Here is a 24519-nt window from a genome sequence, read left to right on the forward strand (position 1 = left end):
TCTTTTTAAAAAAGTGATAGTGTGGGGTATATAAGAGCAAATCGCATTGTGTGAAAATCACTTAAATTGAAACAATGGCAAAAATAATTTTAATTCAATTACATTGTGTTATAAAGAACAGATATATTTGTTTTTTTGAGTAAGGCATGTTATAACTTATGTTATGTAGCTTCTCAGAAGCGTCCTAGTCTGAAAGAAGTTAGAGCTATGGAAGTTCAGAAGCTTTTCTATACTTAGCTTTCCAATGCTGCCACAGGTATTTTACAAGGGTTCGTAATGATACAAAACAATTCTTATTAACACAAAAGACTGCCACAGAATTCAGTGTTAAGAGCAAAAAAATTTACAAGCTATATCGGGGAACATCCTGTTCACTGGTTGCTATGGACACATGTTCACTATTCAGTTTAAACTACTGAGAAGATGAAATGGCAAGCATCATCTGGTCTGTGTTCACTTCACCTAATACTTTTTTTTTACATTTCTTAAAATATATCTACCTTGAGCAGGTGACCTATACTTTCAAATCTAATATGCCTTTTCAATCTCTTTTTGTCAGTGTAGGCACTTGCTTATGTTGAGTTATGCTAAGAGGAATGTCTGTCCTTTGCAAAAGATAAAATGTGTGTGTGTGTGTGTGTGAGAGAGAGAGAGAGAGAGAGAGAGAGAAAGAGAGAGAGGAGAGAGAGAAAGAAAGAGAGAGAGGAGAAACAGAGCAAGATAAAACAGGCCCTATTAAATCCATTTTAAATTAAAGCTCCTTGCAAGATATACATTAAATTCATATTTGCATCACTTTGAACAGCACACCAGAGCCACACATTAGGAAAGGGGAGAGGAAATCTACAAGACAGGCAACACAATTATCTGTTCTACCAGCGTACGATGCCTTATCTCTATGAACACAAGCTTTCTTTTTGCAAAGTATGATTTGATTCAATACCTAGAATCATAGAATCATAGAATCATAGAATAGTAGAGTTGGAAGAGACCTCATGGGCCATCCAGTCCAACCCCCTGCCAAGAAGCAGGAAATCGCATTCAAAGCACCCCCGACAGATGGCCATCCAGCCTCTGCTTAAAAGCCTCCAAGGAAGGAGCCTCCACCACAGCCCGGGGGAGAGAGTTCCACTGTCGAACAGCCCTCACAGTGAGGAAGTTCTTCCTGATGTTCAGGTGGAATCTCCTTTCCTGTAGTTTGAAGCCATTGTTCCGTGTCCTAGTCTGCAGGGCAGCAGAAAACAAGCTTGCTCCCTCCTCCCTATGACTTCCCTTCACGTATTTGTACATGGCTATCATGTCTCCTCTCAGCCTTCTCTTCTGCAGGCTAAACATGCCAAGCTCTTTAAGCCGCTCCTCATAGGGCTTGTTCTCCAGACCCTTAATCATTTTAGTCGCCCTCCTCTGGACGCTTTCCAGCTTGTCAACATCTCCCTTCAACTGTGGTGCCCAAAATTGGACACAGTATTCCAGTTGTGGTCTGACCAAGGCAGAATAGAGGGGGAGCAGGACTTCCCTGGATCTAGACGCTATTCCCCTATTGATGCAGGCCAGAATCCCGTTGGCTTTTTTAGCTGCTGCATCACATTGTTGGCTCATGTTTAACTTGTTGTCCACGAGGACTCCAAGGTCTTTTTCGCACACACTGCTGTCAAGCCAGGCGTCCCCCATTCTGTATCTTTGATTTCCATTTTTTCTGCCGAAATGAAGTATCTTGCATTTGTCCCTGTTGAACTTCATTTTGTTAGTTTCGGCCCATCTCTCTAGTCTGTCAAGATCATTTTGAATTCTGCTCCTGTCTTCTGGAGTGTTAGCTATCCCTCCCAGTTTTGTGTCGTCTGCAAACTTGATGATCGTGCCTTCTAACCCTTCGTCTGCTACTCCACTTCTACTCATGCTTATTAAGTGTGATAACATAGATATTTTAGTTGTGTTGAGAATCAGAGGGCCATGTTTATTACCCCCCAGCTCTTAGCAGGCCAGGCTCCCAAAGTGAGCAGTAACTGTTAAATGCCATTTCAGATTACTACAGTCAGTTCTGATTACAAGGGCTACACAGGGGTTCCCAAGGATCACACTTTAAATGCAGACCGCACAATTTCTACTTCTCATGTATGTCAAGATAGATGTGAATATAAATTCTTAACCACAGAGAAGGCAGAATTTCTCATTTCTGAAGCAAAAGTGACTGAAGCAAGATGGACTATTAGGCCATGCTACAGACTGAAAAACTTATTAATATATCTTATGACAAAGAAAACAGTTCTTTACAATCTGAACATTTCATTTCACTGATTTCTGACACCTTGAAGTTCAATGTGGATTTGCAATTAATAACTACTACATTACCTGTAAGAATTTTAGCATTTCATTTTAAAAACCTGTTCAAAACAATATTTTCTGATCTGGAAACTGGTTTTTGAAGATATGGAAAGTCAGAGACAAGAGCTTTTTGAGATCTTATTAACAAATTCTAATGAATTAGATAGGCCCACTGCTGATTTTTATGAAAACGTTGACAATGTATACCTATTTCAAGCATTGGTATCAAACACTTACCTGACAGTCAAAGTCCTGAAAATTCCGAGCTGAATTCTGCCAAAATAAGAATAGAAGCCAATGAACAGCCCATCTTCCAGAACAGTCTAATGAACCGTGTTCTGCAGTTGTGTTAACTGAAAATCTGCTTCAACTTACTATCTGTGAAACTACTGTTTGAATGGAAACTTTCTATCCTGAACAAGGAAAAATGTGCATAAGAGTAAATAGAACAGAATAAACTCTCTCCTTCATCAACCAGTGATTTGAACTGCCAAGAACAGAAGAGGGACTAGAGCAGAAATTAGACATACAGAAATAGATCTAAAACTAAATACAGTAGAGTCTCACTTATCCAAGCTAAACGGGCCGGCAGAAGCTTGGATAAGCGAATATCTTGGATAATAAGGAGGAATTAAGAAAAAGCCTATTAAACATCAAATTAGATTATGATTTTACAAATTAAGCACCAAAACATCATGTTAGACAACAAATTTGACAGAAAAAGTAGTTCAATACGCAGTAATGTTATGTTGTAATTACTGTATTTACGAATTTAGCACCAAAATATCACGATATATTGAAAACATTGACTACAAAAATGGCTTGGATTATCCAGAGGCTTGGATAAGCGAGGCTTGGATTAGTGAGACTCTACTGTAGATCCAAAAACAGATAGTCATTTCTAACATACAGCAATCATGTTGGTGTTGTTGGTGAGAGAGGGATCTCCTGACATTAAAAAAACTATAGTCTTCACCATAATTTGTGAACAATGCATTTCGTGCATAAACGCAGCTATTTCCTTTTAAATGTACAGTGAAATAGCCTGCCAACATATTTCATGGGTAAAATTTTATCTTGTACACATAAGGATTTGGTGATGTAGTTCTTCAGAGGTGGACTACATGCATTCAAGTGGTCTCAGTTTCAATTCCTGACATCTCCAGGAAAGCAACAAATGACAAAAAAGTGGAAGATGCACTAAAAGGAAGAAAATAATGAAACAAAAAATGGATTTGGCTTAAAGAACTGATAATACTAGCTGGTAATTGATTATATCTCACCCTAAAAATTACACACCTATGTGTACAGGTATCCCCTGATTTTCTACGACTTTTGATGTTGCACTGCTTCAACAGATCTAAATTATGGCACAATGTCAATCCCCGTTTGCTCTTTTGACCATGCTCTACTTCCCTCTCCACTTTTCAGTCTACTCAGCAGGCTTTTGTTCACTTGATGTAGAGCAGTTAATCTGACAAGTTATAACATCTATGAAGAGATGCCTATATTCCTTAAAAATCAATTTCTATATGAATCTTTAAATTCTGCCTAAGAAAAACTGAAAGCAAAGTGGAATACAAAAGTCGCTACCTCATATAATGCAAGCTACTTACGTTACTCATAGGAAGGGACAACAGACAGGTTTTTTTAATCTGGCTTTTACTCCACTTTTCTTTTTCTAGAACTGGGAGCTCTGGGGCATGCCTTGTACCCTTGCTTTGCACCTGAAATCCCACCCTCCAGGTTTGAAGATCACTAGTCTTTGGCTTGACAATTTATAAACAATCCTTTCAGTTATTTATTCAGTCATTATAAATGAATTTATTACATGGATTCTTGTAAAAAAGTAAAAACAATTTTGTCAGTTTTTAAAATACTGCATCACTCTTTTACCATTATATATTATGCACCATAAAATAACAGATTAACCGGGCCCTTTCTAAAAAACTTGAAAATTAAAATCTTTCACAAAGAAGGAGAGGACCATTAGAGATAAGAATTAACAGGGGGGGGGGGCGGATTTTGCTCAGTCATCTTAAAAATTGAAGATATCTTATAAAATATCAGCAAAGCCTCTGAATATTTTTTCCAAAAGCAAGATATGCAGAAATACAGAACATAATTAGAAGCTATTACCTTATCATTCAGAAGTGGTTTGATCTCTGTCAACTGGACATCTTGCAATTCTTCCATGTCTACTGAGAACACTGAAGTTAACAGTCAAACGCTCCTGCTGGAAAGCAAAAGAAACAAGGTCACAACTTTGCAAGAGATCCTATATCTACAGCAGTGGTTCCCAACCTTTTTTTGAACAGGGACCACTATCCAACATTAGTACCAAAAGGGTTACGAATCAGTCTTTGGTCAACTTTAGATTCAGTCTGGTTATCTGGGGTGCTGATTCAGAAAAATTGCATTGGATAGATCATATCAGCTCTAGTTTCTGATACAGAACATATGCCACCCAGTAGTTGCCATCTGCTTACCCACATCTAGAGCTGATGTGGTCTATCCAATGCAATTTTTCTGAATCAGCACCCCAAATAACCCCAGGAACAGGCCTAAAAATGAAGACACCAAGGTGCCCCAGTTTCCAGATGCCACATGGAATGGCTCCACTCAGGGGGAGGGAGTAGGAGGAGAAGCAGCATTCAGGAGACTTGTTGTTGCGCCTTTTGTGGGCAGTCAGTCTCTCACCTCCTGACATCCCCATTACCTTGGCACTATAAGAGGGGTTCGCAAGACCAGTTGATCTTGTTGCAACCGTGTAGAAATGGTGAGGCCGCAGACCATATTTTAGTTTTTGGGGACCACTGGTGGTCCACGGATCACAGGTTGGGAACCACTGATTTACAGCATAAACTGAGAGGACTGACCAGGTATCCGAGTTTAGCCATAGGATAGGTTCCAGTTTCCTCAGCTTACAGTGCAGCAATGAGCACAAACATCCATCCAAAACAAACTTCACAGAATTAGGATTAGAGGGTTTATATTGTAACAATACTAAGAAAAAGTTGTTCAAATATACTTCATTTATATATAAAAATTGGTTTATTACAGTTTTACTGTTTTTTAATTACTACCTTTAATTGCTATTAACCGTCTTTATCACATCCCAAGGATAAGATGCAAAATTTTCTGTTTCCTATTAAGAAAAACTATGGATGCTTTTTCAATGAAACAGTTGTTTCCATTTAAAAAATGAGAATTTCCAAATATCTTTTCCCTACTATTGCCCCCTCCAGCCCTCATGTTACACCAAGGGAAGGCAGGGATAAAGGAAAAAGAACAGCATTCTATTGTCCTAGCACTATAGTGCCATGTTGGATTTTATTGGGAAGTAAATAAGCTACCCTTCCCCTGATTACCATAGGCATAAAGTACACCTTTCTAGAAAATGTGTATCTGGTGGCTTTGTGGAAAATACTGCCATATCTCCAAAATAGTTTTCCTTTATCTTCTTGTTGTTTTGGTAGTAATGATACTCTAATGGTATCTTTGCAGACATCTGAAACTATAGGAATCTATAAACAAGAAGTCAGGGAGAATGCTGGGATGTAATACTGCAAAAAGATTTCTGTATATAAATCAAAACACTACGATTAAGAATTGTCTCCTGCTGATTCACTGACTGATCTCCAAAGATACACATTTATTGCTGCTCTATCAGTGTCATATAGCCACTATACCTCACTATGTATCTTAACCTTTCATAAAGAAGTCACTATAAGAATGAGTGAAATGTACATATAATAGTAGGGGAAAGTGGAGTGGAAAGATGCAGATCAATATCAACATTTAAAGGAATAATGTGAGACCCCATGTTTTAAAACAGCTTTTCCTAATCTGAGAACTTCCCAACCAAATCATCTCCACTCAAGTAATATTATAGGATTTGCAGTAAATATGGAAAAAATGTCAGAGTGAGAACGACAACTTTAAAATTACTTTTTAAAAACATGTTTGAAAGAACCAATCAAAATGTTCCCTTAAGGTCAACAATGATGACTCCATGCTGTTCTCTCTTAATTCCATGTCTTGTTATAATAGCACAAGTAATTTATTAACAGATTTTACAAGCACTGTGTTTTACCTTGGCTGTCCCAGGCAGCAAAAATATCTTGGGTCAGCCCTCTTAATACTGGAGCATACAAAAGCTGTAAATTCTCCCAGACATCAACAACATCCTCTGTACTTCTCCTGCGTATACATAACTAATGACAGATTGCTTTGTTTTTACAGGTATGATTAATACTTCCACAGTCTAACTGCTTTAAAGATCAAGGATAGCAAGCCGTATTGAAGAAAGCAGTGTCCAGAAAGATACAAGCCTTATTTGTCACAACTGGTAAATACAGTCAGCTCATATTTCCAAGGCAACTGTATGCATGCTCTCTGGATATAGAAGGGAAAATGGTCATAAGTCTGACAAAGAAGATCTCCAACAAAAACTTAAATATCCCTTATTTTTTCACTGGTATTTTAAATATTTGCTATTAAATATCCAAACAGATAACTTAAACATAATCAAACTGGGAAATGAATCATGGAGTTGGGCTGCAACTGAATACCACGCTTATCGAGATCAGGAAGTCCTTGTATAACACACACACACACACACATATAAAGGGTAAAAAGAGGGGACTAGGGAAGAAAGGGGCTGGGGGGATGAGGGGTGAGAGGAAAAAAAAGCGGGGGGAGGAATCTTTTCTATTACAAGTAAAGTGTGAGAACAATAACATGATAAGATAGTAGGAAATCAGTAACGAAAGATTAAAGAATAAAAAAGCTAAAAAAGCTAAAAAAGAAAAAGGAAAAAAACCTGATAGTGACTTCCATCTAGTCTTTTGCATTGTAGTTTCTTGCTCTTCGTAGATGTTTTTTGTTGAGGGTAAGAATTTTTAATCTTAGTTTTGACATAAAATAAATCAGCTCTTCTTATTTCTCCGTTAATAGAAGTAAATAATAATAATAATTATTATTATTTTATTTTTGTACCCCGCCACCATCTCCCCAGAGGGACTCGGGGCGGCTTACAGATACAAAACCAGCATACAGTATACAGCATACAGTAATATCAAATACAAAAACACACAAATAAATTTAAAAGGCATTAAAAATCACAATCATTATAAAACACATGAAAAACACAGCAATAAAAACATAAAATGAACTGGGCAAAAGGGAATAATAGCAAAAGAAGAATACGTCCTTTGGTATACTATTTGTTTATTTTCCGTTTCTTTCATATTCCTTTACCTTAAACCAGTCTGTATATCTAATCGGATTTCCTGAATTTTTCTTTAATAAGAAAGCTAATTTATCCATGTCCTTGATCTCTCTCACTTTCTGGATCCATTCCTCTATGCTTGGCGTTTCCTTCTGCTTCCATTGTTTTGCATAACTAATTCTAGTAGCTGTGGTCAAATAAGTGAATAAAATGTCATAGTTAGAATCTAGTTGTATGTCCAAATCTGTTATACCTAACAGGTAGTATTCCGGTTTCACAGGGAATTTAATCTTAAAGATATATTGGCCTGCCATATGGATTTTCTCCTATAATCTTTTTGCTACTTTGCAGGTCCACCACATGTGAAAAAAACTACCCTCTTCACAGAATCATAGAATAGTAGAGTTGGAAGAGACCTCATGGGCCATCCAGTACAACCCCCTGCCAAGAAGCAGGAAATCGCATTCAAAGCACTCCCGACAGATGGCCATCCAGCCTCTGCTTAAAAGCCTCCAAGGAAGGAGCCTCCACCACAGTCCGGGGGAAAGAGTTCCACTGTCGAACAGCCCTCACAGTGAGGAAGTTCTTCCTGATGTTCAGGTGGAATCTCCTTTCCTGTAGTTTGAAGCCATTGTTCCATGTCCTAGTCTGCAGGGCAGCAGAAAACGAGCATGCTCCCTCCTCCCTATGACTTCCCTTCACGTATTTGAACACGGCTATCATGTCTCCTCTCAGCCTTCTCTTCTGCAGGCTAAACATGCCAAGCTCTTTAAGCCGCTCCTCATAGGGCTTGTTCTCCAGACCCTTAATCATTTTAGTCGCCCTCCTCTGGACGCTTTCCAGCTTGTCAACATCTCCCTTCAACTGTGGTGCCCAGAATTGGACACAGTATTCCAGGTGTGGTCTGACCAAGGCAGAATAGAGGGGGAGCATGACTTCCCTGGATCTAGACGCTATACCCCTATTGATGCAGGCCAGAATCCCATTGGCTTTTTTAGCTGCTGCATCACATTGTTGGCTCATGTTTAACTTGTTGTCCACGAGGACTCCAAGGTCTTTTTCGCACACACTGCTGTCAAGCCAGGTGTCCCCCATTCTGTATCTTTGATTTCCATTTTTTCTGCCGAAATGAAGTATCTTGCATTTGTCCCTGTTGAACTTCATTTTGTTAGTTTCGGCCCATCTCCCTAGTCTGTCAAGATCAAGATCCTTACATTTCCATCAAATTTTCTGTGTGTTTTTGTACATTAGGCTTAGTTTCCTCAGTGTAGTGTTAGGTATATGGATCACACCAAAAAAATTGCCAATTATTAACAAATAACTATGAAAGCGTGTGGAACCAAATAAGTAATAATAATAATAAATAAATAATAACCAAATAAGGAAAGAACTGGATAAACTGAAAGCACTAAAGCTTTCCCTTTTGGGCAGGATATCATTGGTAAAAATAAATGTTCTAACAAGACTACTCTTTTTATTTCAAATTTTACCAATAATCCGCAACACTACAAAGTTTAAAGAATGGAACAAAGACCTTATGACATTTGTATGGACGGGGAAAAAACCCAGAATAAAATATAGGATATTAACGGACAAAAAGAAGAGGACGTTTCGGTTTTCCGGATCTAAATCTATATTATGATGCATGTGCCCTAGTTTGGATTAAGGATTGGATGAACCTAAAAAGAGAAAAATTGTTAACTTTAGAGGGACATGACTTACGGGTGGGTTGGCATTCGTATGTTTGGTATAAGAGAGAAAGGAAGGAGAAAAACTTTGGAAACCATTTCGTAAGATCTTCACTACTTAGGATCTGGCTAAAATATAAAAATCATTTCTACTCAAAGACCCCACTTTGGCTCTCCACTATGGAAGCCAATCAAAGAAGACTCTTAGGCTGGTCAAAATAGCCAACTTATAAGGATTTATCACTAAAAGGTTTAATAAATCTTAAAAATCATGAGGAAATTAAAAGAAAGTTTACTAACATTTCCTGGCCACACTACTTGCAAATTAAAGAGTTCTATAACAAAGATAGAATAACTGACTTTAATCAGAGTGAGCAATTTTGGGACAAAATTTTAGAAACTGAAAACAAGACAATTTCAAAAATCTATAACAAACTATTGGAGTGGTGAACAGAAGGGGAAACAGTGAATGGTTGCATGATCAAATGGGCAGAAAATTTGAGAAAAACAATAGCATTTTCAGAATGGGAATTAATTTGGAACAAAAAACTAAAATACACATACACTACGGATTTGAAAGAGAACTTATATAACCTTTCTAGTTGTAATTTTTATACAGTGTAATGAATTGTATAAAATTTTCTAGTTGCTACTTGGTAAAACATAACAATTTTCATTTCCATACAGAAGGGTTGTTTACTCTTAATAGTACATGAAAGAATTACCAGAAAATAGCCCCACTAATCAAAAATTTCAGATTTTAAGACACATTGGATGTCACTGACACAGCACTACTAATGGCACAAACGTAATCCAAGATGCAATAATTTTATTTTGAAACTGTGAGACTTAAACAAGCATTATATTTAAGAAGGTTACTGTCAGGCATAGTAATACATTTGAATGTCAAATTACTAACACATTTGGCCCTCCGTATCCATGGATTCAATCTTCCATTAGCTAAAAATATATATTTTTTAAAATACAAAAGGCAAACCTTTATTTTACCATTTTTATAAGGGTCGCCATTTTATTATGTCATTGCATATCATGGGATTGATCATCCACAGAGTTTGGTATCCACAAAGGGTCCTGGAATCAAATTTGACTTTTTATTTCACATAATTTTAGCAGAATTACAGACTAGCCAATATTTAGTAGTGAACCAACAATTCATTTGTTTAAAGAATTATTGCTATAGCCTACCTCTCAGGGAGGGAAAGAAATCTTGGGGCCCTTCCACACAGCCCTGTTTCCCAGAATATCAAGTATTGCTACCTCTCACACCACATTTTAAAAATAGTGATAAATCTCTTCCAAGTCTTACAAGGATATTAAATAAATATATTGTTTTTTGACATCAGAAAAGCTGAGTCGTAGTCCTAGTGTTGCAGGAATTACACAAAAGCCTTTTTTTTGGAATGCAACTGAACTCTTTGGATATTAAGATTATGAGAAAGTATGTAAAGAACACACAGCTAAATATTTATTATTTATTTACTGTACTTATACTCTGCCCTTCTCACCCCCAAAGGTGAACTCAGGGTGGCTTACAACCTATGGCAATAATTCAATGCCAGATTCAGATAATAACAAATAATTGGGGTTTGAGTAACAAATAATTAAAAAGAGTAGGTGGCTCTTAAACAGTGTCCACTGAGGAACTGGATAAGATGAGGATAATATTGGAAGTAGATTTAAAAAGCTTCTTCTTTTCAGAGAATAAGCCTGGATCTGTTAAAAAGATTTGTGGGAGCAGCCCAGGTTAATCCTGTTTTCAGCTTGAAGCCCCATTATCAAGCATCGTAAACAACTGAGAACAAATGTAAAATGTAAGACTTGGAAACTGATGTGTCATCTATTAAATTATTATCAAATTACACATCAAAGTCTGAGAAAATGGGAACCATACCAATCTGTGACCACTATTCTTGAGAGGGAAACATTTAAGGAATTTTAAAATAATTTATCTTCACACATAGAGAATTAGCATGAATCCAAACTGTGATTCTTTGGATCTAAAGCATTGGCATAAATGCATTTCTGCAAAAGAGATGGACACAGCTGAGGTGTAGCCAATTCTACAAAATGAAGTTAGGATTAGATTTGATTGGTACCTACATAATAGAATTGAGATATTTTTTCAGGTTTCCCTTCCAAAATTATCAGAACTTCTCTGTGTATTAATTGATCAAAAGCATTGGAGGAAAATTACTGAGTTCACAAGTGGGAATAATGACAGAAATAATTACTGGTAAATGTAACAAATCTTCTGTTCCAAAAGAAGATTTATAAAATATTAATATTAATATTATTTTTTCCTGGTTTTCTGGCAACAAACCATGTTTTTGCAAAAGTACAAAACAGAAATATTTAAAATATTATTATAACAACGACTAAGATACAAAATGAGAACGCCAACAGGGCTCACACTATAATATTCCAGCGGCCAACATCCTCAGGCTGCATCTACACTGTGGGCATCAGCACTCTTTCTCAGAGAAAGCTAAAACCCATTGCAAAACAAACCCAAGGATCCCATGGCAGTTAAGCAGTTAAAGTGGTGTTAAACTGCTGCAAATCCAGTGTGTGCACCCCCCCCCCACCCCAAATGGCAGCATAATAAAAATAATATTGTAACAAGAGTTTAAACACCAAGACTATTTCTTGCCAGGAGCTTTGTTTTGTACAAGAAGCCCCTTCTTCTCAGGGAGGAAAGAGCCGCCTGTGTGAACAGAGACCCCAGAATTCCCTGACTAAGGCCCTGAGTAGGAGAGAGGCACCACTGGTTGCCAGGGCAACAGTGGCCTCGTTACATACCAAATGCACGCGGGGGGAGGGGGGCCCGTTAGCTGGTGCGCGCGCAACAGGCACTTCCCCTTCGCAGCTTGCGATTTGCCAGCGCAAGATGTTGCCCTTTTCAGTGTTCTCGCGAGAATAGAGATGAGCTCGTTCCTGGTCCCTAGCCAGTCTTGGCCTGGCTGGCATTTGAACAAAGGTAGTTGCTGCTTGTCCTGTGTTTTTGTGATAGTCAAGCCAGGCAGTCATACAAACGAAAATTCAATCAGGGGATGGGAAGTAAAATACTTTTATGTACTAATTTAATTAGAATCAAGGCATTCACTGTTCCATTACAGTTTCACGAGATCTATTCATCTTCAGGCAAAGTTATTGTATCGTTATGTGGCTTCAAACCAATTGGGAGTAATTACACCAGGCATGGGCAAACTTCGGCCCTACAGGTGTTTTGGACTTCAACTCCCATAACTCCTAACACCTGGAGGGCCGAAGTTTGTCCATGCCTGATCTACATTATAAAATTAAAGCAGTTTGACACCACTTCAACTGCCATGGCTCAATGTTATTGCATCATGGACATTTTAGTTTTATGAAAAAGCCCTGGCACCTTGCCAAACTACAAATTAATAACTTATAATAATAATAACTTTATTTTTATACCCTGCCCCATCTCCTCGAAGGGACTCAGGGCGACTTACATGGGGCCTTGCCCGATAAAACAATCAAATACCAAAACACAGCAATAAAACAGTTATCCAATAAAAACATCAATTACAGTAAAAACAATAGTTAAAATCAACATAAAACATACAATATTAACACTGGAGACTAATTCATAGAACCCAGGCAAAGTGCAACATGTGCCGAAATGGGCCGAAATGGGGAAGGTAATTTCACAGTTGAAATGGACAAAGTGCAATATAGCATTGGCAACACCTCGAGAATGGGGCTATTTTAAAATGGGCAGATAGATCAAATTAAGTATCAAAGGCCTTTTGAAAGAGCCAGGTTTTTAAGCTCCTACGGAAGGAGAGGAGGGTAGGGGCCTGCCTGATCTCTCTAGGGAGCGAGTTCCAAAGCCAGGGGGCCATGACGGAGAAGGCCCTCTCTCTCGTCCCCACCAACCGTGACTGCGAGGGTGGTGGGAACGAGAGAAGGGCCTCCCCCGACGAGCAAAGAGAACGTGCGGGTTCGTAGGGGGAGATGCAGTCCCATATATCTATATCCCAGGTTTTCTGCTTTAAACTGGATAATATGAGTCCACACTGCCAGATAATCTGGGATATAGGGCCTGTCTGGAATGGCCCCTAATGTGAACCCTATGAGTTTTTTTTGGCAAGATTTGTTCAGATGGAATTTGTCTTTGTGTTCTTCTGAGGCTGAGCGAGAGTGACTTGCCCAAAATCATACAACAAGGATTTAAGTCCAGGTCTTCTCAGTCTAATACCAGACCCCACTGACTCCATTTATTTTTAGAGGCAGTCCCCAAGTTACAAACAAGATAGGTTCTGTAGGTTTGTTCTTAAATTCAATTTGTATGTAAACTTGGAACAGATACATTTTAAAGTGTAACTCTACACACACACACATACACACACACACACACACACACACTTTGGAGAGCATAGGGAAGGGTTAACACCTTTGGGTGTTTGTTTTGCTGTCTGCCTGTTCAGAAGATTTCATAGAATCATATAGTTGGAAGAGAACTCATGGGCCATCCAGTCCAACTCCCTGCCAAGAAGCAGGAAAATTGCATTCAAAGCACCCCCAACACATGTCCATGTAGCCTCTGTTTAAAAGCCTCCAAAGAAGGAGCCTCCACCACACTCTGAGGCAGAGAGTTCCACTACTGAACAGCTCTCACGGTTAGGAAGCTTTTCCTAATGTTAAGGTGGAATCTCCTTCCTGTGGGTTGAAGCTGTTGTTCTGCATCCTAGTCTCGAGGGCAGCAGAAGACATGCTTGCTCCCTCCTCCCTATGACTTCCCCTCACATATTTATACATGGCTATCATGTCTCCCCTCAGCTTTCTCTTCTGAAGGCTAAGCATACCTAGCTCTTTAAGCTTCTCCTTAAAGGGCTTGTTCTCCAGACCATTAATCATTTTAGTCACCCTCCTATGGACACATTCCAGCTTGTCAACATCTCCCTTAAACTGCGATGCCCAGAATTGGACACAGAGTTCCAGGTGTGGTCTGACCAAGGCAGAATAGCAGGGCAGCATGACTTCATTGGATCTAGACATTATACTCCTATTTATGAAGACCAAAAATCCCTTTGGCTTTTTAAGCCGCCACGGCACATTGTTGGCTCATGTTTAACTTGTTGTCCATGAAGACTCCAAGATCTTTTTCACACATACTGCTGTTGAGCCAGGCGTCCCCATTCTGTATCTTTGCATTTAATTATTTTCTGTCTAAGTGGCTATCATGTCTTTTGTTCCTGTTGAACTTAATTTTGTTAGTTTTGGCCCATCTCTCTAACCTGTTAGGATCGTTTTTTATTCTGCTCCTGTCTTCTGAAGTATTAGCTATTCCTCCCAATTTGGTGTCGTTTCACTTCACTTTCTATCCCTGTGAAAATTGGATTTTGAAAAATTTGGCATGGAAACAAGGACTGGTGATAAAGCTTCAGTGGCGAGATCTTTTTCCCATGGTAACTCTTTCAGGAGTGAATTTCCCTTCTTAGGACATCAAAACACCCATTTTTGGGGTGTTGAATTACCAATTGGAATGCAGGTTTCAGCAGTTAAAAGTGGTGTCAAAATGCTGTAAATCCAGTGTGTGCACCCCAAATGGCAATTGGAATGCACTGGGTAGAAACAACATGTTTTATATGCTTATAAGAGAACTCAAAGCACTACTTCTTAAAGAAAACAAGTAAATTGGGTTATTATTATCATAATTATTATATTTGTTTATATCAGTGATTCCCAAAGTGGGTGCTACCGCCCCCTGGTGGGCGCTGTAGCGATCCAGGGGGGCGATGATGGCCACAAGTGCATTTGGGGGTGGGGCCTCTTCCCATGTGCTGGAGACAGGCTGAGCCCCTGAGGTGCCTGTTAGGACACAGGGGGCGGAGCTAGAGGAGTGGGCATGGCTTCTTCCCAAGAGCCGAGACAGGGCTGAGAATCTATACTCTCCTGAGCCACTTGTTGGGACACAGAGGGTGGAGCTAGGGAAGAGGGTGGGGTCTCCTTCCAAGAGCCCAAGACAGGGCTGAGCCATACCTCTCCTGAGAGGCCTTTTAGGACTAAAGGGCAGGGCTAGTGGCAGGAGCAGGGCGGGCCTCTTCCCAAAAGTGCGAGACAGGGCTGAGCCTCTGTATACTTCCCCTGAAGCACTTGTTAGAACACGGGGGCGGGGTATAGAGGTTCAGCCCCGTCAGGCACTTGGAAGAGGTCCCGCCTGCTCCTCTACCCCACTCCCTATGCCCTGGCAGGCGCCACAAGACAGGGATAGAAGCTCAGCCCTGCCTCAGAGCTCATAACTCCGCCCATCCCAGTCCCGGCCTCTCATTTGTGGCCCCACCCACTTCCCCCTCCCAGCCCTGCATCTTGAACTAGGGGAGAGGCTCAGCCCCGTCCTCTTGAGCAGGACCCATGCCCACCCTCTAAGCCATGCCCCCCTTTCCAGGGGCGCTGAGTAATATTTTTTCTGGAAAGGGGGCGGTAGGCCAAATAAGTTTGGGAACCACTGGTTTATATCCAGAATCGGGAGCCAAAGTGGCTAACAGTTTAGGCAGTTTTCTCTGTATTTAAGACTCATGGATTGGAAATAGAAATTCAAAGATGAGAAGGAAGCAAATTTAAGAGAGATCAATACACTACTGCAATAATAATTTCATTTTTGTTTATTGTTAATCAACTTGGCTTCAAGTCATAGCAATCTTATCAATGAGAAATCTCCAAGAGTCCAGTTCAATCAATAGCCTTTTTCATGTTTTGCAAACCCAGGGCAGTGGCTCTCTTAATTGTATCAAGACATCTGTATTGTGGTCTTCCTCTATTCCATTTCTTTTTTCTCTTCCCATTTTAGAGCGAACCATCATTTCTCACGATTTATACAATCAAAGGCTTTGTAATAGTCTACAAATCACTATTCAATGTGATCATGACATTTTTTCATGATTCCTATTATTCAATATGCTTGCAACATGATCACTAGTACCTAATATCTTAGTTGTAAAGCTTTGAGTATCACTTTGCTTGATTGGAGACTAATGTTCATGGCTTGTGGTCACTATAACTTCCAGTGTTTCTTTCCATGGAAACTGAAATGTATATTGAGAATTTTTCAAGTATGGGCCATTTTGTTTTCCTTATTTGCTAGCATATTTCTGATAGAATTTGGAGAGACACTATAGCTGGAAACAGCCCAGTTGGTATGGCATCTGGTTTTGATAGTTTATTTCTTCCAAGAGTTTTGAGTGCCTTTTTCTCTTTCACTTTTTAAAATTGTGAGTTCATTCTGAAAATGTTACTTCTCAACAGAATCTGTTTTCTCGTTCTTCTTTTATACAGTACTTCAGAATTACAGAATTTGGATTAAACAAAAAGACAACGGAAACAATACATTGTTTCCGTTGTCTTTTTGTTTAATCCAAATTCTGTAAGTGTCATCTTGATGATCATATATAATCATATAATGTTCATGTGGTCTGCCCTTGTTTTCATTGTCTCCTTGTTTTATTCTGTAATGGATATTATTTACTGTATTCCTTATTGTACTGTGCTGTGCTGTTTTTTATATGCTGTTTACATTGTATTGTTTTGGGCATGGCCCCATATAAGCCGCCCCGAGTCCCGGTTGGGGAGATGGTGGTGGGATATAAATAAAGCTTTATTATTATCTGTTGGGCCCTGCTGCAGGAGAGACCCTGGGGCCTGAGTATTTGCCACTCAGCTTTGCTGCCTGCTCAGCCCTGGGCTTATCCAGGAGGAGACCTGCAGCCACACCCTTATTCCATCCAGCTGACCCAGCAGCCTCCAAGAAGAGGACATAAAAGGTCTGTCCTAGAGGCCTGGGAGAGCTGTTGGGTTCTGCTGCAGGAGAGACCCTGGGTGTGTTTGCTATTTTTATGCTGATTATTTTAATAATTCTATTTGTGCCGACATACAATTGCTGAACAGCAGAGATGTGCGCAAAATTTTCTCCGTTGTTTCCTTTGTGCTATTATTTCGTTTCGACCGTTCGTACACCGCCCCCTTTCCAGAAAAAATATTACTTAGCGCCCCCTGGAAATTAATTTTAAAAAATTTTTTTAATAGCAATTAAACAGAAAGATATATATGTATTAATTTTTCTACCTTTTTTGTAAAATATAGTAAAGAAAGGTGTAAATTAGAAACATTGAAGTTCAAAATTATGAAACTATTTTTGAACTCAGAATAGAAAGGTAATGCACCTGCGGCCATCACCGCCCCCCCTGGATCACTGCAGCGCCCACCAGGGGCCAGTAGCGCCCACTTTGGAAATCACTGGTCTACACAAAACCAATGATGACATTTTAGTAGGAAACGAGAGGCAACATGAAAATGAAAGCCGCACAGTCATCATGCTTGCCTTCGTTTTCCTTTCATTTCGGCCCATAACAATAAGCAGATACTGACAGAGGGCTGCTTTCCCATTACAGCTGATGTGTACCAATGGGTGTTAATATTAATATTAATAACAATAGTTATTCTGAGACCCTAAGCTGAGTCTGGGAGAGGAGTGCTTCCCCATTACATCTGATGTGGACTAATGGGTGTTGATAATAATATTAATATTAATAACAATAGTTATTCTGAGACCTTGAGTCTGAGAGAGGGCTGCTTCCCCATGACAGCTGATGTGTGCCAGTGGGTGTTAATAATAATATTAATAATAGTACTCTGGGGCAGACCAAAAGTTTTAAAAGTTGGTGGGCTAAAAGGGGTCGAAATGCCCTCCGTGTGTGGTGATTTTCACCCCTCTAGCCCAAAAACTGAGCGGGGGTGGTGGGGTGAGCCCTCCCATTGCAGCCAATGGTCTGAAAATTTTCATATTTTTTTTTTGTAAGCCAGATGAAATTCGGTTCATATAGGCGCCCCATTTTCGTTAGCGGGAAGAAATATGGAAATGAGTCAAAATGAATGAAACTAGAGAAAACGAACAGCAATTTCCATACAAAAGCGCAACATTACTAAACAGTATTTTGGTGCCGTTTGCTGTCTATTTGTTTGAAGAGATTTATCAGTCATCCAATAATGTTTTTTCTTCTTTCTCCTGCTGTCTTGTTTTTTTTTTTGCTATAGAAAGTGTATTTTTGCACTTTCCCCTAACAATATTCCAGAGCTTGTCTCAGTACCTGTCTATTAGGTAGAGGGCTACAAATATGGTCATCATCCAATCTTGAAATTAGGATCTTGTCTAGATTATGCTCTGCCACCATGATGTACATTTATTTACACTCACTAAGTTCCATTAATCTCATGTGTGGGTACTTCTGAGCTGACATATTTAGGAATTGTCTGTAGAAAAACAGCGTTTTAGAGCCATCATTTCTTCTTTGCATTATTTTCAGCAAAAACAGATGGAGCTTTGATCTTTTGATAAAAGGAATAGATTCACACACTTACTTGCTCTAGTTCCAGTTTATTCTCATAGCAACACTGTGTTCAGATTAAATTGCCGATTATTTTAGTAGCATTACCATTTATATTTTATTGAAACAATATAGGATCAAAGAGTTGATCAGCATATGCTTGCAGTAAAGATACCTTGCAGTAAACATGCTTAATAAAATCTGAAAGTCAAACTCTTGAGATCCTATAATTTGTAAATCTTTTTTGTTTTCCTGGCTTTTCATGAGAAATCAAAACAATACTTTTATTTGGTGTTTTTTAAAAAATCAATTGCATTTTCAATGTTTCAAGCCAAATGTGACAAAGAACTTTTAAAACAAACATGAAAAACAGAAACATGTTGTACTTCATTAAAGTAACATAGAGCCATTTTTGTTGCAGATGTAATCACTGTAAAGGGAAAGAAGATTTTGAATCCTTTTTTGAACTTGCATAAATACATAAATGATCTTATACATTTCCATTAAAATCTCTCTAAAGGATTTATGCTGTGCCAATGTGGCACTTATTAAGCCTCCATTTTGATGAAAGACTACCATTGTTCAATACAGTAATCTGATTTTCTCACTCCTCTGCATATTTCCAATTCTTTCCTTTCAGTTGCCGTTAACAGGTAGGATATAGGATCTCCTTTGGTGATCATTTTCCCTATATATTGCAACTAAACAGTAAGAGCAGTAGGCATCTTTTTCTAAAGACTTGATGTGTGATATTGCCAATCATTTCCACAATCTCATTCCAAAATGTATGTACAATTGGATAATAATGCCACACAGGGGTAAGAGCCCTGCTTCCTCCACATCTGCACCAGCTCATAGAATCATAGAATCATAGAATCATAGAATAGTAGAGTTGGAAGAGACCTCAAGGGCCATCTAGTCCAACCCCCCGCTAAGAAGCAGGAAATCGCATTCAAAGCACCCCCGACAGATGGCCATCCAGCCTCTGCTTAAAAGCCTCCAAAGAAGGAGCCTCCACCACGGCCCGGGGGAGAGAGTTCCACTGCCGAACAGCCCTCACAGTGAGGAAGTTCTTCCTGATGTTCAGGTGGAATCTCCTTTCCTGTAGTTTGAAGCCATTGTTCCGTGTCCTAGTCTGCAGGGCAGCAGAAAATAAGCTTGCTCCCTCCTCCCTATGACTTCCCCTCACATATTTGTACATGGCTATCATGTCTCCTCTCAGCCTTCTCTTCTGCAGGCTAAACATGCCCAGCTCTTTAAGCCTCTCCTCATAGGGCTTGTTCTCCAGACCCTTAATCATTTTAGTTGCCCTCCTCTGGACGCTTTCCAGCTTGTCAGCATCTCCCTTCATCTGCGGTGCCCAAAACTGGACACAGTATTCCAGGTGTGGTCTGACCAAGGCAGAATAGAGGGGGAGCATGACTTCCCTGGATCTAGACGTTATTCCCCTATTGATGCAGGCCAAAATCCCATTGGCTTTTTTAGCTGCCGCATCACATTGTAGGCTCATGTTTAACTTGTTGTCCACGAGGACTCCAAGATCTTTTTCGCACACACTGCTGTCAAGCCAGGCGTCCCCCATTCTGTATCTTTGATTTCCATTTTTTCTGCCGAAGTGAAGTATCTTGCATTTGTCCCTGTTGAACTTCATTTTGTTAGTTTCGGCCCATCTCTCTAGTCTGTCAAGATCGTTTTGAATTCTGCTCCTGTCTTCTGGAGTGTTAGCTATCCCTCCGAGTTTGGTGTCATCTGCAAACTTGATGATCGTGCCTTCTAACCCTTCGTCTAAGTCGTTAGGGTTCGTTCGCTTAGCCAATTACAGATCCACCTAACCGTAGTTTTGTCTAGCCCACATTTTACTAGTTTGTTTGCCAGAAGGTCGTGGGGGACTTTGTCGAAGGCCTTACTGAAATCTAGATATGCTACATCCACGGCATTCCCTGTATCGACCCAACTCGTAACTCTATCGAAAAAAGAGATCAGATTAGTCTGGCATGACTTGTTTTTGGTAAATCCGTGTTGACTATTAGCAATGACCGCATTTGTTTCTAAGTGTTTGCAGACCACTTCCTTAATGATCTTTGCTCATGAGCTCATTAGTGACATTCCTTTGCAAAATCTGGACATCATTGAAAATCATAAATATGACCTATAAATGGTTTTGCAAGTACATTCTGTTCTCAGGGCTGAAATGTATTTAAAGGGAATACCTTATAATTTTCCCATTTTTTTATGTAGGATTTTAGTGCTTAGATCTCTTTTCTGTACATCTAGGTAACAGGCCACAAAAGCAGAACTTTCACATACATTTAGAGAGAAATCCTTCAAAAACTTCACTAGGGGTCCCATTGGCATTTCATTATCTACATAACATTTGTCATAAAATCTAGTAAACAAAGGCCATTTGAGTTAATAAATAACAACTTAAGTGTTGACTGGATGGTTAGTCTTATGGCATTTAGCCATAAGGGCCTGTGTCACAGGTTCTAATGTTTACTGTGTGGCCAAAAATGCATATGGAATGGAAAACAACTCAGACGTGTGAGTTGGCATTCTTCATGTGCCTTTTTGGGGATGAAGGAAAACCTGGCCTTAGGGTGGGCTTTCAAAGGCTCCATCACCCTTTTCCATTTTGCCATATGTGCCTTATCATAAGAAATAAGAGTCACTGCCTCCTTCAAAGCTACACTGCAATTGATGGCCACTGCAGCCTCTGCCAGCACCCGAGCACAAAGTACATAGACCATATGGTTTGTAAGATGCCATCCGCACTCAGAATAGGCGGTTTGGACAAGACTCAGGAAAACACTGAAGTCAGCCAACCAGTTACTAAAAGAACAATTCGTTATCCGTTTCACCCCTGCTTCCTAGTTCCTCTAATTTAGGCAGATCTTCTGCCTTCCCTGATTCAAAGGTTTCAGAAGCTGGAACCATCTAATACCTAATCCCTTCTTCTGCAGGAAAAGTGATTCCCCAGGGGGACCACCTGAATCTGAGAATTGAGCTGGTCATGAAGCAGACTACCCCCCTCCCCCCCACACACACACCCAAAGTTTGACCCTTAAGAGCCTATGGACATGCCGAACAGCTTTCCAGTATATCTCTTTTGCTAGCCAACTCATCATGGAAGAGCAGGATTCTATAGTTGCAGGTCTATTCCTATCTCTGCAATTACTTTTGATTTTTCATGTGCTTGCCCCCCCTTCTTTGCTAGCTTTCTCATTTGGGGTTTTTTCCTGGGATGAATGTTTTGGCAACTCTTGGGAGAACTTAAAGGAGAATCCCCTTTGTGTGCTTCTGAGGCCTTCTTCGTTCTCCTTTGGGATCGCCTAAATTCCTGCTTTCTGTTGATTGGTTGCTTTTCAAGGGTCTGCAACAAGTTCTGCTTCATATTCCCATCGACTGGTTCAGCTTCCACTGCCTGCTTAGATGCTATTCTGGGCTTTGAAATGGTCAATGCATGACTCTAGCCTTGTGTGGACCACTTCCCAAATCCTTTATCCTAGAGGTCACTGGTTCCCAACCTTTGGTCCACCAGGCATTTTGGGCTTCAACTCCCAGAAATCCCAGTCAGCTACCAGCTGTTAAGAATTGTGGGAGCTGAAGCCCAAAACACCTAGAGGACCAAAGGTAGGAAACCACTGGTCTAGATCATGTTGTTATTAATTTTGCCTACTTTCAGGTAAGCGGCAAATCACTTTCACATTATAAGTGAAACGTCCTTAAGTATGAAGATTTAATAAGCACAATGTCTATGTAGAAGTGACCTCTTACATGTTCAGTGTCAATTTCACATAGGATGTATAGGACAGATTGCACACAGCCTTCATTTTTCCTTGGAAGGCTCAACTACAGTAAATATCTTAATACATTTTAGTGCTCGATCATTTAGGACACTTCTGGGTAATAATTCCTGCCAAAGGGCCTCAAACTACAGAGGAGTCTTAGTTTACCAGACCAGGTTAGTGGACTCAGTCCTCTGTCCTCCTCTCTGTTTCAGGGCCCATAAGAGGGGGATGGAAGTCGGAATATGTTTATTTGCAATATTGTTAACAGACCCTTCCCAATAGTTGACCTCGTGCCATACACAATCAATTTTGACTACTACAGCTATTTTAAAAACTTAGTTACTCTAGTGGTCACTCTGTTCCACTCAGAGTTTGTAAACATGGTCCTTACAAGGGAATGAAGAGCACAACACTGGATGGAAAATTTCATTTGTCAACATAGTTCAGCTTCAGAAAAAATGCAGCAGCAGTGGCCTTTATCCTACCCGGATCTGAAACTCAGCTTTAACCTTGAAACCTACAATAAGGCATCCTCTTTCAAATTGCTACCATTTACATAAACTTAATAGCACCAATACCACAAGATTGCTTCAGTGAAGGGACAGGTCAATTTACACATATTTAACCATGTAATGTAACGTGATTCCATTGTCTGAGTGGACAGTGTGCATTCCTTCAAATATTGTTGAACTGCACCTCTCATCCATTCTAGTCAGCATAGTCAGGAATGTGGGAAGGTGCAGGCCAACAACATTTAACGGTTGCATTTTAGTTTGCCCCTGCTTAAGATACCTGCCAAATAAAAAACTTTAAAAGAAAAAAAGAAACACAGCTTAATATGGGATTTGGGCCTCTTCATGTTGGAAGAGAAATTATAATTTCCAAATCATTCCCAGCCATTTATTACTTATGATCTGAAGACTGTTAGAGAACACACAATGAATTGTTCAGGCTTTTTGACACACTATACCAAAAAAATTTAACTACATAAAATGAATTAGTAAATGGCACACATATTACAGCTATGCTTGTAGTAGCAAGAAATAATAAGAGTATGTATGTATGTATGTATTTATGTGTACATGTGTATATGTATCCTTAGTGTCTTCTGCAAGAAAAAAATTAAGTGTTTTATACATATTATTTATCTGGCCAAACATAGTATAATTTGAATTTAATTTTATGCCCTGAATCTGTGAAGGGGAAAGCCTATGACTATTTGAAAATACCCACAGTAAATGGCAAGCAATCTGTCCTCAGAATGCAAATTTCCACTATGTAGCTTGAGTAGATTATCTGCTTCCAGAAGGGGAGCTAAGTACACAGGTCTGTTTCCTCATGTATAACCCATGAGAAACAGGAATTTAAAACTTCCTTGTTTAGAAAAACATGTGATGATCACTATCTCAGTCTGTTACACACAGGAACCAACATGGGATACTGATACAAGTCTTGGACTATGACGCTAGAGACCAGGGTTTGATTTCTTGCTCAACCATGAAAGCCATTGGGTGACCTTGGGCAAGTCACACTCGGCCACAGAGGAAGGCAATGACAACCTCCCTCTGAACAAATCTTGCCAAGAAAACCCCATGTTAAGTTTGCCTCAGGGTCACTGTAAGCAGAAGCAACTTGAAGGTACACAACAACAGCAGTAGACAGAAATGTTAACAGAAAAGGTTAATGTATTTAGTTTATAATTGTAAAACTAAAACATTGAATTTTATGGCATTTATATTAGAGAGGGAATGGCTTACATTTCTGTTAAATTGCCATTTAAGTTGAAATAAACTCTGCCTTATAACCTTTATCACAATGAAGTTGAAAAATGGCTTTTGTTATTTTATTTGCCTACCCACCCCGCAACCCTATCCATGCTTTTATGCTCGGGAAAGCAAACACTAGACCCCCCTATAATCTTTGGACTACCTTCTTATGATCTAAAACCAAAGTGCACAACATTACGTATTCTTGAAACCTCTAGAATACTTTTAAATAAGTGTTGTTGAGACATTGATATCTCAATTTTCCCCAATCTTCGACCCAAGGTGGCTTGCAAAAGTTAAAACAGATACAGCTAAAAAAATCTATCAAAAACACATAAAATATATTGACAACAT

General features: G+C 39.5%; 1 protein-coding gene across 4 annotated transcripts in view; it reads right to left on the reverse strand.

Moving 5' to 3' along the window:
* The window catches only part of ndrg3 (NDRG family member 3), a 64511-nt gene that overhangs the window by 27835 nt on the left and 12157 nt on the right, over positions 1-24519 (reverse strand). For 2 of the 4 annotated variants that reach the window (XM_003220538.4, XM_008109966.3), the window contains exons 2-3: positions 4462-4558; positions 2560-2595 (exon numbers count right to left, since the gene is read on the reverse strand). In XM_003220538.4, the coding sequence (XP_003220586.1) occupies positions 2560-2595; positions 4462-4518 (93 nt within the window). In that variant the 5' untranslated portion in view covers positions 4519-4558. Of the gene's footprint in view, positions 1-2559; positions 2596-4461; positions 4559-12063; positions 12083-24519 lie in introns of those variants that run through there. The other 2 variants (XM_008109965.3, XM_008109964.3) reach the window with 2 other exon arrangements.

Source organism: Anolis carolinensis, chromosome 4 (genome assembly GCF_035594765.1).
Source record: "Anolis carolinensis isolate JA03-04 chromosome 4, rAnoCar3.1.pri, whole genome shotgun sequence".
In the NCBI taxonomy this organism is placed as follows: Eukaryota; Metazoa; Chordata; class Lepidosauria; order Squamata; family Dactyloidae; genus Anolis; species Anolis carolinensis.